At 59.1% G+C, this 14,877-nt stretch overlaps 2 protein-coding genes across 7 annotated transcripts in view; both read left to right on the top strand.

Moving 5' to 3' along the window:
* TSPAN3 (tetraspanin 3) overlaps positions 1–14,877 on the top strand; it is a 378,683-nt gene that overhangs the window by 293 nt on the left and 363,513 nt on the right. The window lies entirely within an intron of this gene.
* The window catches only part of LINGO1 (leucine rich repeat and Ig domain containing 1), a 166,575-nt gene that overhangs the window by 147,612 nt on the left and 4,086 nt on the right, over positions 1–14,877 (top strand). The window contains exon 1 of one of the 6 annotated variants that reach the window (XM_074916617.1): positions 379–482. The exons of the other annotated variants lie outside the window; for them this stretch is intronic. Coding sequence (XP_074772718.1) covers positions 477–482 — 6 coding nt within the window. The 5' untranslated portion in view covers positions 379–476. Of the gene's footprint in view, positions 1–378; positions 483–14,877 lie in introns of those variants that run through there. 6 annotated transcript variants of the gene reach the window in all.

Genomic DNA, 14,877 nt, shown 5'->3' with positions numbered 1-14,877 from the left:
GGCCGCCGCTCCCGGCTCCGCGCCGCTCCGCGCACCGCCCCGCGCCCGCCGGCGGCTCCTCCCGGAGGGGAGGCGGGGGCCGGCGCGGCGGCGGCTCCGAGCCCGGCCCCGCCGCGGCAGACCCGGCCGGCGGCAGCGGGCGTTCGGAGCCCGGGCCGTACCAGCCCGCCCGGTGGGGCGATGCCGCCGCCGCCGCCCCGCAGAGCCGCCGCCGCCGCCCGTCCGGCGGGCGCGGAGGGGAGGCAGCCGGTCTCCGCGCGTCCCTAGGGCGGCCCCGGATCGGCCCCGTGCCCGGCCCGGCCCTTCCCCCGGGCTCGGGGCTGGGGGGGGCGGCTCGGACCCGGGAGCGCCGCCGCCTCTCGTCTGTCGCTGCGGAGAGGGGGAGCTGCGTTACTGCAGGTGGAGGTTTTGGCGGAGGGGGTGGGGGCCGGGGGAGATGCCATTTCTGACCGAAGGAGATCGCCGGCGAGAATGAGATGCAGGTAAGCGAGGCGGGGATGCTGGAGCGGGTGGGCACCGGAGCCGACGGTACCGGCGGTGAGGGGGAGCTGGGGGACTGCGTGCCCCCGGGCCGGACCCGCGTCGCTGTCCTCGGGCCGGAGCCGCGCCCGGGGCCGCCGGGCTGGGAACTTCGTGCGTGGAGCGGAGAGGGCGCGGCGGGCGCGCGTGTGTGTGTGTGCGCGCTGCCGGTGCCCGCCGGTGTATGTGTCTGTGTGTGTGTGTGTGTGTGTCTGTGTCTGTGTGTGTGTGTGTGCCGGTGCCCGCCGGTGCCGGTTTGCACCGCGCCCCGGGGTGCGGCTGCGGGTCGCGGAGAGCGATGCGGGCACCGCCGGGCGGGGAGGAGCGGGGGGGCCGCGAAGGGACAGCGGGGCCGGGGGCTGCCTGCCGCGGGGACGTGTGCCCCGAGCCCTGCCGTCCCCCAGCCCCTCGGCGCTGATCCTGCCGCCTCCACCGCCCCGGCGTTTCCGTCCCTGGGCTGCCCGCCCCGGCGCCGCTGCCGGTTCCCCCCGCAGCCCCTGCCCAGCCCCGCGGGCACGGGCACCCCGCAGCCAGGCGGGGCCGGGATGCGGGGCCGGGGTCCCGCCCGGGGCTGACTCGCCCAGCGCAGGGCTGGGGCTCGGTGGTGCTGAGACAAGCGCAGAGCTGCATCCCGATGTGGGAGCTCTCCTCCTGCCCCCGGTAGTGGAGCAGAGGAGTTAGCCGGTCTGGAGCGGATTACATATTCAGGTAGGGTATGGCCGGGACAGCGCTACCTGCCAGGGCTTGCGGGGGAGCAGGGGGATCAGCGCTCAGGCTGTGCCCAGCTCCCCGACCAGCAAGGGTTAATAGCAGAGGAGGAATCGGCCCTCAGCCTGTCCCCAGGGCAGAGACACGAAGGGTTAAATACGGGCAGGGGGAGCTCACCAGCCCTGAGTGACCAGGCTGGAGGCAAGAGCCATGGGGGGATAATTTTTTAGGGTGGGGGCTCACCTCACCATCACAAGCCCCCCAGCCTAGAGGTAGGTGAGTCGGGGCCGTGGGGAGTTGGGATGATGCCTCAGGCTCTGGGAGGGGCAGGCTCTGGGGGAACCGAAGGCTCCCCCCGCCTGGGCTCAGCCCCACACATAGGAGCCAGCCCGGAGAACTGGAGATGCTGGGGAGTGTCAGGCTGCCAGTGCAGGCTCAGTCCTCGGTTTGCGTCTGGCAGAAAAAAAGAAGGGGTTTGTGGTGAAGGAGCTTGGCAGGGCAGCCGGGGTTGCAAGGATGCCCAGGAGCCCGCTGGCCAGAAGGGCTTTGGGAGCCCTCCCGGGCAGTGCCGTTGCTTGTTGCTCTCTGATACCGTGTGTAGGTTGTCAGATTTTTCACCTTGTGCCTTGGATGTATAAATAGCCCGTGCGAAGGGTAGAGGCATGGTTTGCTCCAGGTGCTGGAGGTGCCACCTCCAAGAAGAAATGGGAGGGTTGGTGCCATGAAAGTGATTTGCACAAGGAAGGAGGGACAGCAGGTGAGCGTGAGTGTGGGCACCGGTGGGATCAGGTCTCCTCGCCGCGGGTGCGGGCTGGTTGGCGAAGCCGAGGCTCTGCTGCCTCTCTCTGCCTGTCGCTAGCCCAGCTACCGCCCCAGCAGCCGCCATCCACGGTCCTTCCCCAGCAAACGCCCTTTCCACAAGCGGCTCTACCTGCCGGCTTGCAGCAGGGCACCGGTGTGACAGCCCCACGCTGCCCCCAGCCCGCGCTGTTCTCCTGGGTCTCGGCCCGCGGGGGGAGCATGGGGCAGGGCAGTCCAGGCAGCCCCAGGAGTAGCCCCACTGCACAGATCTGCTCCTTCTCCATTCTCCCTCCACCTCCCATTCCTCTGCACCACCTCCGGGAGCCCCGCTCTGAAATCATATCCCTTCCACATCCCCATCCCAGCCCTCCCGCCAATCTTAACCCTCTCCTCGCTGCTCTGCCACTTGCAGCAGCCCTGACCTGACCTTCACGCTGCCGGAGAGGGCCGTGGAGCAGTGGCGTGGCCGTGCCTCCAGCCAGCCCGCCGGCATGGGGGCTGCAGGGACCGCACCAGAGCTGTGGGCGCTGCCCACCCCGTCCCCAGCCCAGAGGCAGCTATCCCGGCCCCGTGCCGGCACCACAGCCCAAACCTTTGTTCCAGCCCCTTCCTCCGCATCCGTTCCCTCGGTTTCAAGTGCATGGCTTGTCCTTCTCCTAGATCTCTTGCAAATGCAAATGGCCAGTAACACCCCGTGCCTGGCCCGGGTGCTGCGGAGCGGAGCGGAGGGGCAGCCTCGCTCTCCTGGTGCCCGAAGCCCCGCTCAGCCCTCCGCCCATCCCAGCAGCACGGGCTGGGGCTTGTGCGAGGGGATGTCTGGGCTGGCCGTGCCTTCTCGCCCCCTGCTCCCGGCTCCTTCCTGGAGCATGTTGGCTCGGCGGCTTAGTACCAGGGAGGACAGGTGCTCTCTGAAGCTCTTAGACGAGGAGGCTGGTGAGCAAGGCTGAGAGAGAAATGTGTCCCTGGGCTAAACCCTCCACGTCTTCTTCTTACAGACACACTGGGACAGTTTTCCCCATAGCCAGGCCCTTGCACTCCCTGCCCAGTGCCTGCTGCTCTGGGATAGAGACACACTCCTGGCAGGCAGCAGTGTCCCCGCTGGGGACTTTGCAGGTTACCAACTAGCGGGAGGGGGCTTCTCCTCCTGTCTCTGCTCTAAGCCCCCACCCAGCAGCTCGGAGCTGGCAGGGCCGCAGGCAGTGCCACGTGCCTGCCCCGGGTGCTTGGGCAGCCCCAGCTTTTTGCTGTGGCTCTCGCAGGACGAGCAGGAGTGACTGGAGGAGATAGTGGAGCTGAGTTTACAGCACCTAGGGAAGAGTCAGGTTTTCCAAGCCTTTTTGTGGAGGGATTAATTACAAAACGAATGGTTATACTTCTGTAATACCGTACCGTGCTGCAGTTACTCTACACCTATAACGTAATTACTCTGTGATACCTCTAATTACCACTGTTTCATATCACTGGAAGGTTAACAGCATGACTGAATGACTTAGTATTCCTTTGGTTTCCTACTTAATACAGTCACTGTAATGATGCTGAAGTTTATACTGCTTGATGTATGTAACAAGTATAAAATCCTGTAACTTAAGGTTTTATTTCAGGGGTTGATAAATCACTTTATAATAATGCCACAATTATAGTGTAATTATAATGTAATTACGGTTGCTGAATTATAAAGCACAACTGAACCTATTGTGGTTTGATGAGGATTAATACACCGCATCAGTTGTTGCTTCATGTACGTGGTTGTCAGCGGGCAGTGATGGGGCCGGCTGTGTTGGACGGCTGTTGGGTGCAGGTTGCTGTGACAGCTCCGGGGTGTCGGGGCTGGAGGTTGGACCCTGTCCCCTCGAGGCAGGGGAGGATGTATTTGCAACGGGCACATCTCTGTGAAGGTCCTGGTGGAAAAGGCAGCTCCTCCAAATCTCTTGCGAAGCTTCAGGTGTGGAAACTGCTTGAGACCCTTTTCCATGTCACCTCAGCTGAGTCCTGCCAGCCCTTGGGTCCCCCCTTGGCCTGTGGCCCCTTGGGCAGTTTGCTTGGGGTGGATGTTAACGGCACCATTGACTCATACTGACTCCTTCCGTGGTACAGGCTAATGTGAGCTCAGTGTCCCCATACTTGCCCTTTCTGCTTGACACCAGCCACTGTGGTGGTGGCTTGGGGCTGGCGAGGGGAGGGCACAGCCAGTGGTGCAAGTCATGGCACAGCTTGGCGAGGGAGGGTGCTTGCCCGGCTCTTGAACACATCCAATACACTGAGTCAGCAGCTCTCCTCTGTTCTGTGCTAAACCCCGAGAAGGGAAGGGAGAAGGGTTTATCCTAGCATGAGCAGAATTGGCTTTTGGTGGGAAAGGAGCCAGAAGAGCTTGTCAGGTGTCGGGGAAGGCTGGGATGAGAGAGAAGAGGTCTACAAATGCTTAACTCAAATCAAACAACTCAAGAAAAATAAAGGGAGAAAGCAGCTGAAGGCCATGGCCTCAATTTTCTTCCGAGTCAATTTTTTCCCCCTTCTCTCTCTCCATCAGGGGGAGTAAAAATTGGAGCTTGCTGAGGGGAATGGCTGCATGGAGAGAGATCTCCGTGTCTTTGCCACGTGTCCCAGCTCCCTGTGACCCTGGCTGGGGATATGTCTTACTAACAGCCAGTTTTGGTGGCTGTTTGAACCTGCAGCCTTTGGGACAGCGTCAGGGCGTGGGTGGTACAGAGAGGGAGAGGACCGTCTGAGGATGGCACTGGCTTGGGGAAGGGGAGGAACACCAGCTGTGCCCCCCCCCCGCAGTGCTTCCCCAGCCCCGAGAACACTGTCAGCAGCGCAGCGTGGCCTCTGCCCTGTCTTGGCATGGCAAGGCAGGAGAAAGACAGGTCGCACAAAGGTGGCCATGTCTGAGCGGGCAGCGTTAATTATCCGCTTGACCTGGGCAAATGAATAAATGCTGATAAATGCCACAGAGAGCCTCATCTCCTCTTTAGCCCGGGCAGGGAGCACGAGGCTCCCTCCATCCCAGAGAGCAGCAGGTCACACTGGCTGGCTCGGGAAGGGGGGACAGCGGGGGGAGCGCCCAGCTTGAGCAGAGACCCCACACCACTGGAGTTAATGGCTGTGCTGAGGCAAGAACCCAGGTGATTCCCGCCTTGCAGGAGCAGCATTTAGGGGTGACTAACAGAATCCATCCGGGCCATGCCTTGCCCTGCCAAGAGGATACACAGAGTGTATGGATGCATTGGCAGCTGTGTTGGGGGGAGCCCCACCATGAGCCCCCCCAGCAGCTTGGTCCTCCCTCTGGTCTCACCAATCCTTGGCTGCTGTCCCTTGCCCTCCACAGCCCCGTACACCATCCAAACAGCATCCCCTGAGTGTGGGACTGGGCTAGGCAGCAGGTCAGCATCCCTGTCACTGGGAGCTTGGCTTGGTTTTGCTCATTCTCCCAGTTAAGCACAGAAACAGCTTCTGTTTAACCATTCCGGGTGTTTTCTTTCATCTTTTTTTTCATGTGTCTCTATAAGGCGGTCAGCCTTTTGGTGCTCACAGCATTCTGCAGTGGATGTGTGTCCACGCATGGACATGACACTCCTGGGCTCCAGAGGAGTACCCAGGTGCCCTGGTCAGAGGCCAGAGGCCCTTGTCTCCGGGCTGGGGTTAGTGTCCCGAGCTGGGGACAGGCCTGTGGGTGAGCCAGAGGATCCCTTCAGGGAGTGGGACAGGGTGAGGAGGTGCAGGACTGGGCTGTGCCTCCCAGGACATGCTTTTGACAGCCCAACACCATCCAAGTGATGCTCAAATGGCAAAATACCTGCTGGCAGCCATCAGGCAGGGCTGATACCCTGCTCTGGGGACAGGCTGGCCACTGCTCCCTGAGAGATGTGCCCATGAGCACCCAGCCCCTGCCCTTGCTGCTGTGGGGTCCCCGGGCTGGGTGCCCATGGTGCAGCCCAACCCCTGCACAGCCCTTGCTCCCCTGGCACCCCTTTCCCCCCTGCCACACCACATTGCTCTTAATTACCTCAGTAGGACCCACACTTTTTTTTTTTTTTTTGTCATTTCCATTCCCTTTCTTAATCAGAATGCAAAACATTAAATATCGCTCTTGTAATTATGGTTAATTTCATAACCAGCACCTTAATTGGATTGGTCTCTGATGGGGAATTCTCATAGGAGGAAGAAGCAGAAATATTTTGACGTGATCTATTCTTTCAGCTCTTTGTTTGGATTTGAGATGTCAAGTGTGAAATGGGAAACAACTGATTTAGACCCCAAAGGCAACCTGGGGTTGGTGAGCAAAGTCTGAGCACTCTTGGAGGCTCTTCTTACCCTTTGCGCAGGCAAACCTCTACCTCCTGTACCTGAACCTGGCCTTTCCCCACCACCCCTTTGGATTAGGGGCAGTCGCAGAGAGCCAAATTGATATGGTCTAACCCAAAATGGGAGCCAGGGGGGCCATGACAGGTGAGCACTGGCCTGGCGGCTTGCTTCTGCCCCAGCTCTGCTGGCAGGTGGCTCGTGCATTGTACCATGGAGCAAGGCACAGCAACGAGGATTGGGTAGAAAAAAAAAAAAAAGGGAGCTGTAGCTGTGCTTTAAATGAATGTGCACAGCAGGAGCCAGAGGAAGGAAAGGAATTAGGGGTACAGTGGTGAGCAGTGTGAAAAGCTCCTTGCCTGGCCCGTGCTGGGGAAACAGCCTGGCACAGCTCTGCACACTCCCAGTGGGTTCGAGTCTGCCACCAGGACCTCAGGGACATGAGGGACACCCAAAGGGACACCTCTTTTCTGCTGTGAACTGAGCAGGCAAGGGCCCACCAGCATCCCCAAGCCCTGAGAGGGACACCAGCCCCTCTTGTGCCCTGATGAACCAGGTTATTTCAGCACTGCTGCCGAAGGCAGCAAGCCCCGTGGGGGTCCTGGTGGTCCCCCAGTGCTCAGCTGGGGCTGTGTCACGCTGTGGCCATGCCACGGAGATGGCATGCTGCCTCTCATGCTGCCACTTTGGGCTGGCACTACGATTTGCTCTGGGAAACATGGAATTGTGCTGCCATTAGGTGCTGCCATTAAACTGATTTGTGCTCAGCCTGTTTATTCTTTTCAATGGGAAACGATACAGAAGCTGAACCGAAATGGAAACCCTGGCCTTGCATTTCCGATTTAATTTCTATGCACTGTATTTCCCTGTGATTACTTCTGTTCTCACATAGAGCCCAGAGTGCAGGCTCTGTATTATTATCAGCATCACTGGGGAGAAGGAGAAATGGGAGGAAGGCATCTCTTGCAGCTCAAGCAAAACACAACAAAACACCCCAACACAGGCCTCTGTCGAGGGCAGCAGGGGAACCGCTCCCTCCCCATGGTGGGGCCCTCTCTTTTTTCTCCGTGCCCACGGACTTAGCGCAGTCGCCCACTGGAAAACAGAAAAGGCCGAGGAACGGTGCGGCTCCCCATGGCACCGCTGAGCCTGCTGGCGTGCTGACACCCCCTTATTGTAGGCTGCTTCCCAGCCACGGGGCCGCGCTGCCTGCCCTGCACTGAGCCCTTCCCCAGCACGGTGCTGCGGGATGGCACTGGGCCTCCCGGGATGCTTCCCCAGAGCGTGGGGGGCTGAGATCCACTGAGGCACAGCACCCGCAGCCAGCGCCGACTCAGCTTGGGGCACCCTTGCTAGTGAAATCAATGCGTTTGATTTCATGAAATTGCCCTGAAAAATCTCAGTTTCCAGTGCTTTATTTTCTCCTCTCAACCAGCATTTCCCACCTTTTCCTTCTTGCCTGAGGGGGTTCTGCAGTATGGGTGCAGCGCCAGGACCCCAGGAGCTCTGTGCGCAGCCCCCATTCCTGCAGAAGATGCGTATCGGCAGGGCTGGCAGCACCTGGAGCCCAAATCCTGGCCAGGCCACAGCCTGCAGCACCTCCCCACCGCAGGGGTTTGGGCTGGGAAGGGCTGGCGAGGCAGTGACCCCTCGTCCCCGGCTGCCGGCGGTGCCTGGCTGCTCGCACCCACACTCTGCCCAGCTTCATGGGTACGGCTGACTGCAGGACAGGCGGGCTCAGCCATGGCTCAGCACAGTTTGTTTTTATCTAATCTATTTTATTGTTGAATGAAACAATAACAGCAAATACAGGCCCTGAAGACAAGCCATAAATAATGCAAAAATCAAACAAGCGAAAAAGGGGGAAAGAAAAAGAATTATACATGTAAAACCAGCACAGAGAAAGCCAGGCTGGGAAGAGGAATCTTCCCTTCATGTTTGCCATCGCTCATGCTTTCTTTGGGTCCCTTTTTTTCTCCACTTCTCTCTTTCTGGAAATTCCTGCGGCACTAAATTTGTTATTATGTGAACAAAATTTAATAAGAACTGGGAGGGGGAGAGAAAGAGATCTGGCTTGTGGGAAAGAGTTGGGAAATGACCTGGATGGAGAGAACCAGGGCAGTCGTCTCACAACACCTTGAAACAGCCATGCCCCTGCCTGCCACCCTGCTCTGCCACTGTGTCCCTGCGGGTGGCGGGGCAGGGACCCTCTGCCGATGGTGCCCAGCGGTCGCGGGGCCGTCAGTCCTGGCAGCATGGCACATGGGTGCCCTCGGCACCCCCTGCAGCTGGTCCTGCCAGTGGGTTACCACACAGACATCACTGCGCTGGGCTGCAGGTGGCCTCCCTCAAAAGGCTTCCGAGGCCATGTATTTTAGGCAGCAGTATAAAAATATCAGGGCCAGTCCTAAAGGGAGATAAATCAGCAGGTTTCCCTGGAGTCAGCGAAGCTGCTGAGTTTATGTCCTCTGAAGTCCTCTCACTATTATCCCAAAGGTTTCCAGGGTCTGGAGCAGCCCTTGTACTGGCTGTAGGGGTGTTTAAAGGATGTGGTGTGGGAACAGAAGTGATGCCATAAGTAGGGTCTAAGCTTAAATTAAATGTAAAGAATGTGACCAGTCCCTGGCAGCAGCACTGCTCTGTAGCACTGCAGGCTCAGGACATGCTCGCTGGTCCCCATGTGCTGCGCCTGCCCGGTGTTTGGGACTTTGATCCAGGGTTTCGCCTTGGAGCACAGCAGGGACAGTGGGGACAGACAGGCTTGGACTTGTAGCTGTTAGAGGGGGTCACATTGCAAAGCTTCAGGGTGTTCCCTTATGGCCCTGGGGAGTGGGGTTGCTCATGGGGCCAGAGATGTCAGCCCGGTTTGTCATTTGCCCTCCTGCTGAGCCAGTGCGGGGTAAAGGAGAGCAGAAGGCACTGGGGATGCTCCTTCACTTCTGCTTGTGGCCCTGGTTTCCTGCTGCTGGGGCTGACGGGTGCCCCAGCCCCGCTCCCTGTGCTAAGCAGAGCTCCAGGGCACTGCAGAGCCATGGGACACCTTTTGGCAGAGGCTGGTGGCTGGAGGGGACAGGCTGTCCCCAGACAGGGAGTGGTGAGGAGGGAGCACCTTGTCTTGGTGCCAGCCAGCCACCCCTGCCAGGCCCTTCGTGGTGCCCCTAAATGTGGTTTGTGCATTGGGGCTGCCAGGAGCAGCTGCTCAGCCTCGCTGCTGGGACGCTGGCACCAGCCACAGCACAGGGATCATCCTCGGGGGCAGGTGCCTGGGTCTGGGGGAGCAGGAAGCCACCGGTCACCACCGAGGTGAGCCCATACAGAAATACCATCTGCTCCTGGTCTGGAGGAAACGCGCTCTGGCAGCGGGGTGACTTTGTACCAGCCGCTTTTATGCTACGTCAGGTGGTGTCCTGCCCTGACACAAAGGCAGGGTGTAGCGCAGGCACCGTACAGCTGCGCTCCAGCTGATTCAGCAGCGTGACAGCGTGCTGAGCCACGCAGAGCCGCCCAGCAGCGCCGGGGCCGTGCCGAGCCGCTGGGCAGGACGGCCCAGCTGCCTGGGCTCTTCCTCATTCCCCAGCCCAAAATCTACCGCTCCTGTCCAGGAGAGGAACCTTTGCCGGGCCCTTGCTGGTGCCAGGGCTGCTCCGAGCCCTCCTGGGGAGCTCAGGGGCACACAGAAGGCGTTTGGGTACCACTGTAGCCCATTCCTAGGAAAAATCAATCCTCCCCCCAGTGCAACAAGCAGGGGTGGCTGCGAGCCATGGCTGGGCAGTTTTCTCCCTGCAGAAGGACTGGGATGGTGGCCCAGGCTCTGGCAGCTGTCATTACCCTGCTCTCCCCAAAGGGCCTTTGCAGACATCACCTCAGGGACGGCCTTGTCCCGCGACGCCTTGCTGGCCACGGGCACGGCAAGGCCTCCTCAATGTCAGCGTGACCCTGGCGGCTCTCCCAGAAGACACTCATTGGACAGACCTTTCTTTCACCTCTCCGGTGCAAATGTTTCCATAGCCCTAAGAAGAGCCTGGGGTTTTTCCATCTTGCTTTCACAGCTAGAGACAGGGAAGAAAAGTATCTACAGAGACCCTCATGCTATACTGAAGCCTTCTCTACCCAGCACTCGCCCATCAGTTGAGTGCCTGCTGAGCTGGGGGCCTTCGGGTGAGCACCTAAAACATCCTGGTGACCCACCCCATGACCACACAGACAGGAATCCCAAGGGGATTTGCTGAAATAAAGAAAGAAAAAGGAGAAGAACCATTCAACTAGCTGCTGCACATCCTTCACATCATCCCAGTGTACACCATCCTCCTGCTCTCCTGCAGACCCAGCCTGAAACATCTCCAGTGCTGGAATCCCAAGGCCAATCCTTGGGAGATACTTCCCCAGCAAACACTGCTCTCCTGCTCTTTGTCTCACAAGCAGAAAAAAAAATCAGCCTCCTCCCAGCTTGCCTTGAACCACCAACCGGCAGCGGCTGTGGCAGCGGTGGGCCAGCCTGAGTCCCGGCCACCTCAGTCGATGAGGAGGGGAGTGTGTCTGGCTCCGAGCCTGAGCTCCACGGTGTGCTGCACCCGTACACTCCTCATTTATCTCTTGCTAGCTCAGGACTTTACACCCCCGGCATCCACAGCTGCCTTTGCAATTACTTATTGATCACTTGTCAGGATGTTTTCTTTGCTGATAGGGCAGTGAAGCATGTGTAGCTAAAGAGAGAGAAAAAACATTAAAAACGAAGGAGCAGAGGTGTGAGGAAGGTTAGCAGCTCTTGCACAGATGTGATCGCAGCAAGAAACAGCCTCAGCAAAAACTGCTCTGAGCTTTAGCATCCTGCAGAGAGGACCAGAATCTCTCCCATCACCCTGCTCCAACAACCTGCCTGCCAAGCCTGAAGACTGCTCTCCAGGTTGTCTCTGGGCCATGGCTGGTTGTGCCTCCACTGTACATGTCTGTCCCTCTGTGGGGTCAAGCAGATCCACAGCCCAGAGCTAAACCAGTGGACAGCTGGGCCACAGCCTCCCCCTTCCAGCATCCTGGCCCCTCAGCCCACTTTAGAGCTCTTCACCTCCCCTGTGCATCCCCCTCCCATTTTTTCTGCTCTTCTTGCCCTTTGGCTCAGTGCTTCCCTCATTTAATCCCCTGTGGCTCTGGGGGCACCCCGTTTTGGGTGGAAGAGCCCACTGCGGCGAGGAAACGCCTTTGCGGGGTAGTCCCGCAGGCTGGCTGCTGCGGGTATCTGGTGCCAGCCAGGCGGTGTCAGTGCCGGAAGGGGATTTGCATCTTAAATACTTCTCCATGCTCTTTTACAGCCTCAGAGCAACTGCCAGAGCAGATCAGGTTGCGGCACACCTATTCCAGGCTCCCGCCTCAGAGCAGCTGAAAGCAGATACTTCAGAAGGCTGAGCAAAATCCTGGGGCTGGAGAGTCATGCCTTCCCGTGGGTGAGCGGGAGCTGGTGGCCCCGGGGAAGCTTGTGGCTGGTGGGGCTGGGGATGGGCTCCTCTCTGGCTAAGCTGCCGTGGGGCATTGCCTCCACGGCTTGCTTTGTGTCCCCACCGCCCTGAGCGAGGCACTGCTGGAGGGGCCCTTCCAGCTTCTGCCCATTTCTCCCCAGCTTCTCACACCCTCCTGTGCTGCTTCTGGAGGGTTTGGGGCCAGGATAGGACACAGGGCAGCCCTTTGCACTGCAGCAGCCTGGTTTCATGCCCTTTGTTAATGGCCCATCCATTAATGAAGGCCCAGTGGAAATGCAGTGGCAGCTTTCCATCACCCAGGCCAGCGCTGTGCCTCCAGCCGCCCCGCCTGCTGCCCACCAGCCAGCCTGGCAGCGCACAGAGCTTACTTCAGGCTCTCCCTCTTGGTTTCTTTTTACCCATGTGAAGTAGCATGGTCCCAGGAGGGAAACAGCCCCGCTCTGCCCCTGCTCCCACCCTTCCCTGACCATCCCTGGGCACCAGAAGGAGGGCAGTTACTACCCAGGTGGGAAAAGAGGAGGAGGAGGGAGCAGGTGGGGTGGGGAGGAGGGTGAGATAAAACCAAAGGACTCACAAATGTGCACTGGACGCAGAGGGAATGATGGAGAGATGAGGAAATGAGCACAAACGTGTTCGGCAAATTAAAGCTTCGCCCTTTGTTTTGCTGCTTTGCAGATAGCTATAGGAACACTTAGTGCAGAGCCCGGGGTCTGGATAAGCAACTCTTTTAGCAGCAGGAAAGGTTGTTAAATATTTATTTGTAAACCTGGAGTCTTTATCTCTAAAATGTAGTCAAGTTCAATAAAATTTGATTTAGCTGGAGCAGCTTAGAGGAGACAAGAGCACAGACTACGAGAGCTGTGCCTCGCTGGCTTTGTGTGAAGCTGGCAGGCCAGAGGTGGGGCGAGCCCATGGGTGACCCGCACCCGTACCTGTAGCCACACTGCAGCCCAGTGTGGGTGCCCGGTGCTGCTGGGATCAGCCTCGCTCCTGGTGCCCTACGGCACCACAGCAAGGTCAGCCCCTGTGGGGACAGACGGGGTGGGGGACGTGCTCCCTGGGCCCTGCTGAGCCCCCAGAGTGCTGCGGGCCCCCCCGCCGCAGATATGGCTTGCGTTGTCCTAAATTGCCTGTTGTCGTCCGATGCTCTCGAAAGCATCTGGTTCAAGGGTGAACGTCTCCCACACTGTAATTTATGGCTGCCAGGTGGGGGTTATAGCTGACTCGGGGATTTTTGCCGCTTGCTTGGTGTCAGCGCAGCAGACGGATCGCTCGGTGCTGAGGTTCACCAGCCTGGCCCCACTGCTGGGCACCCGCGGGGCGGTGAGCAGGGGACAGCCAGGGGCAGCGGTGAGAGTGGAGGGCAAGGCTGCTTCCCACCCCTTGGGGCAGGAAGGCAGTGGCAGCCTCGGGAGCACACCCAGGTGCTGAGCCTGGGCTCCCCCCTGGGTCATCGCCTGGGTTAGGTTTCGCTGGGGCTGATCCCCCCACGCCGGGGCAGCCTGTGACCGTCACAACAGAGCAAACCCCACGCACGTCAGCGCTCACGCCCAGCCCCGGGCTGCGTTTCCAGGCACAGGCCCAGAATAGCATCTTTCCTCGCAGCGCTGATCCCAGCCGGAGACACTCAGCTGGTCCTGCTGCATTTAGCACCGCTGAAGCGCAGCTCCAGCGCGCCCACCTGCACCTCTCAGGCAAGGCCAGCAGCTTCCCCGCTGAGGGGTTGTACGTTGGACTCCTCATCCCCAGGCAGCAGGGTGGCAAGGACAAGGGTCAGTGGATGCCATGGCTCTGGGCATGATTTTTGCTTTGGTTTGCACTGGTTTGCTCATTGCCTAAAGGCAGCAAGTCTGGCAGCTGCTCCTTTCTTATAGATTCTTTTTTTTTTTATGTGCAAAATGAGAGCCCACGTTCATGCCAGAGGGCTGCAGCTCTCCCTGGGCTGGCCTGGCCTGTGTGCCGCAGCCATGCAGCCTGATCCTGCCTGGCAGATCCTGCTGGGGCCGTGGCCGGGCACCCTGAGGGGTGTTCAGGCACATTTCACCATCCTCCTCCCAGTAGTAAATCTGGGAGGACTTCAGTTTTTGGAAAGCCCTTAGTGGCGCTTTGTCTCCATCACTTCCCAGTTTCCTGCAGGCGGCAACGGCTATCTCTCCTCCAGCAACACCAAGCCCCCTCCCCAGAGTTGCCCAAGCCCACTCGAGGTGGCCACAGCCCCTCGCTCGGCTAGCACCCGCGGTCCCAGCAGCAGGCACCATGTGGTGGCAGAGGCGGGACGGCCAACTGGACAGCCCTAACTTTGGGCTGAGCCACGCTTATGTGACATGAGTCCAGCCGCTGTGGGGGTGCGTGATGGCTGCTGGAAAGCCACGAGTGGGTTGTTGACCTCAGCTCACTCAAAAATCACAATGCAAGTAATTTTTAGAATCCGCCTCACCTTGAGGCACAAATATTCCTCTCTGAAACAGCCAGAGGTAAATGGGAACCAGAAGTGATTTAAAGCTCATCTTAGCCCCGAATTTTCCAGCTTATTCATTGTCTTTCTCCCAAAGCTCTTCTGTGACTCTGGCTATTAAGATTACGAATGTTTTTGTCAGGGACTGTATTTATCATGGATTTAAATTTAGCTCAGAACTAATAACATGTGAGGTGTGTCTAGACTTAATTCTATGCAAGTGGGCTTGTCTCATCTTTAACACCATGCAGATTTTGCTTCATTCATCTATTAACACCTCTTTGCTTATATTTTAGCCATCGATGCCACGCTGCTCCCAGCAGCTCTGGCCGCTGCTCCTCTGCCAAGGCCGGCACAGGGACAGCAGCACGGGACCAATCCCCTGTGCGGGTGCAATCCCCTTCCCGCTGGTGGAGGCACCTGTGGCCCGGGGGAGGTTGGGGCTGATGCAGGAGCCGTGCGTGGGGCCCCACGGCAGTTCTGGGCTCTCACCCCCACCCCGCGCCTGGCAGGGACCAGCACGCGGCTGCACGCACGGGCAGAGCTGAAATTTCAGCACAGAACACAGCCAAATAAGGCCGGCTGCCTGGCACTCTAATGAGCTGAAGTCTTTTCAGCCCTGGT

This window comes from Athene noctua, chromosome 13 (genome assembly GCF_965140245.1).
Source record: "Athene noctua chromosome 13, bAthNoc1.hap1.1, whole genome shotgun sequence".
NCBI classification, from domain to species: domain Eukaryota; kingdom Metazoa; phylum Chordata; class Aves; order Strigiformes; family Strigidae; genus Athene; species Athene noctua.
This window is presented reverse-complemented; position numbering and strand designations above follow the sequence as displayed.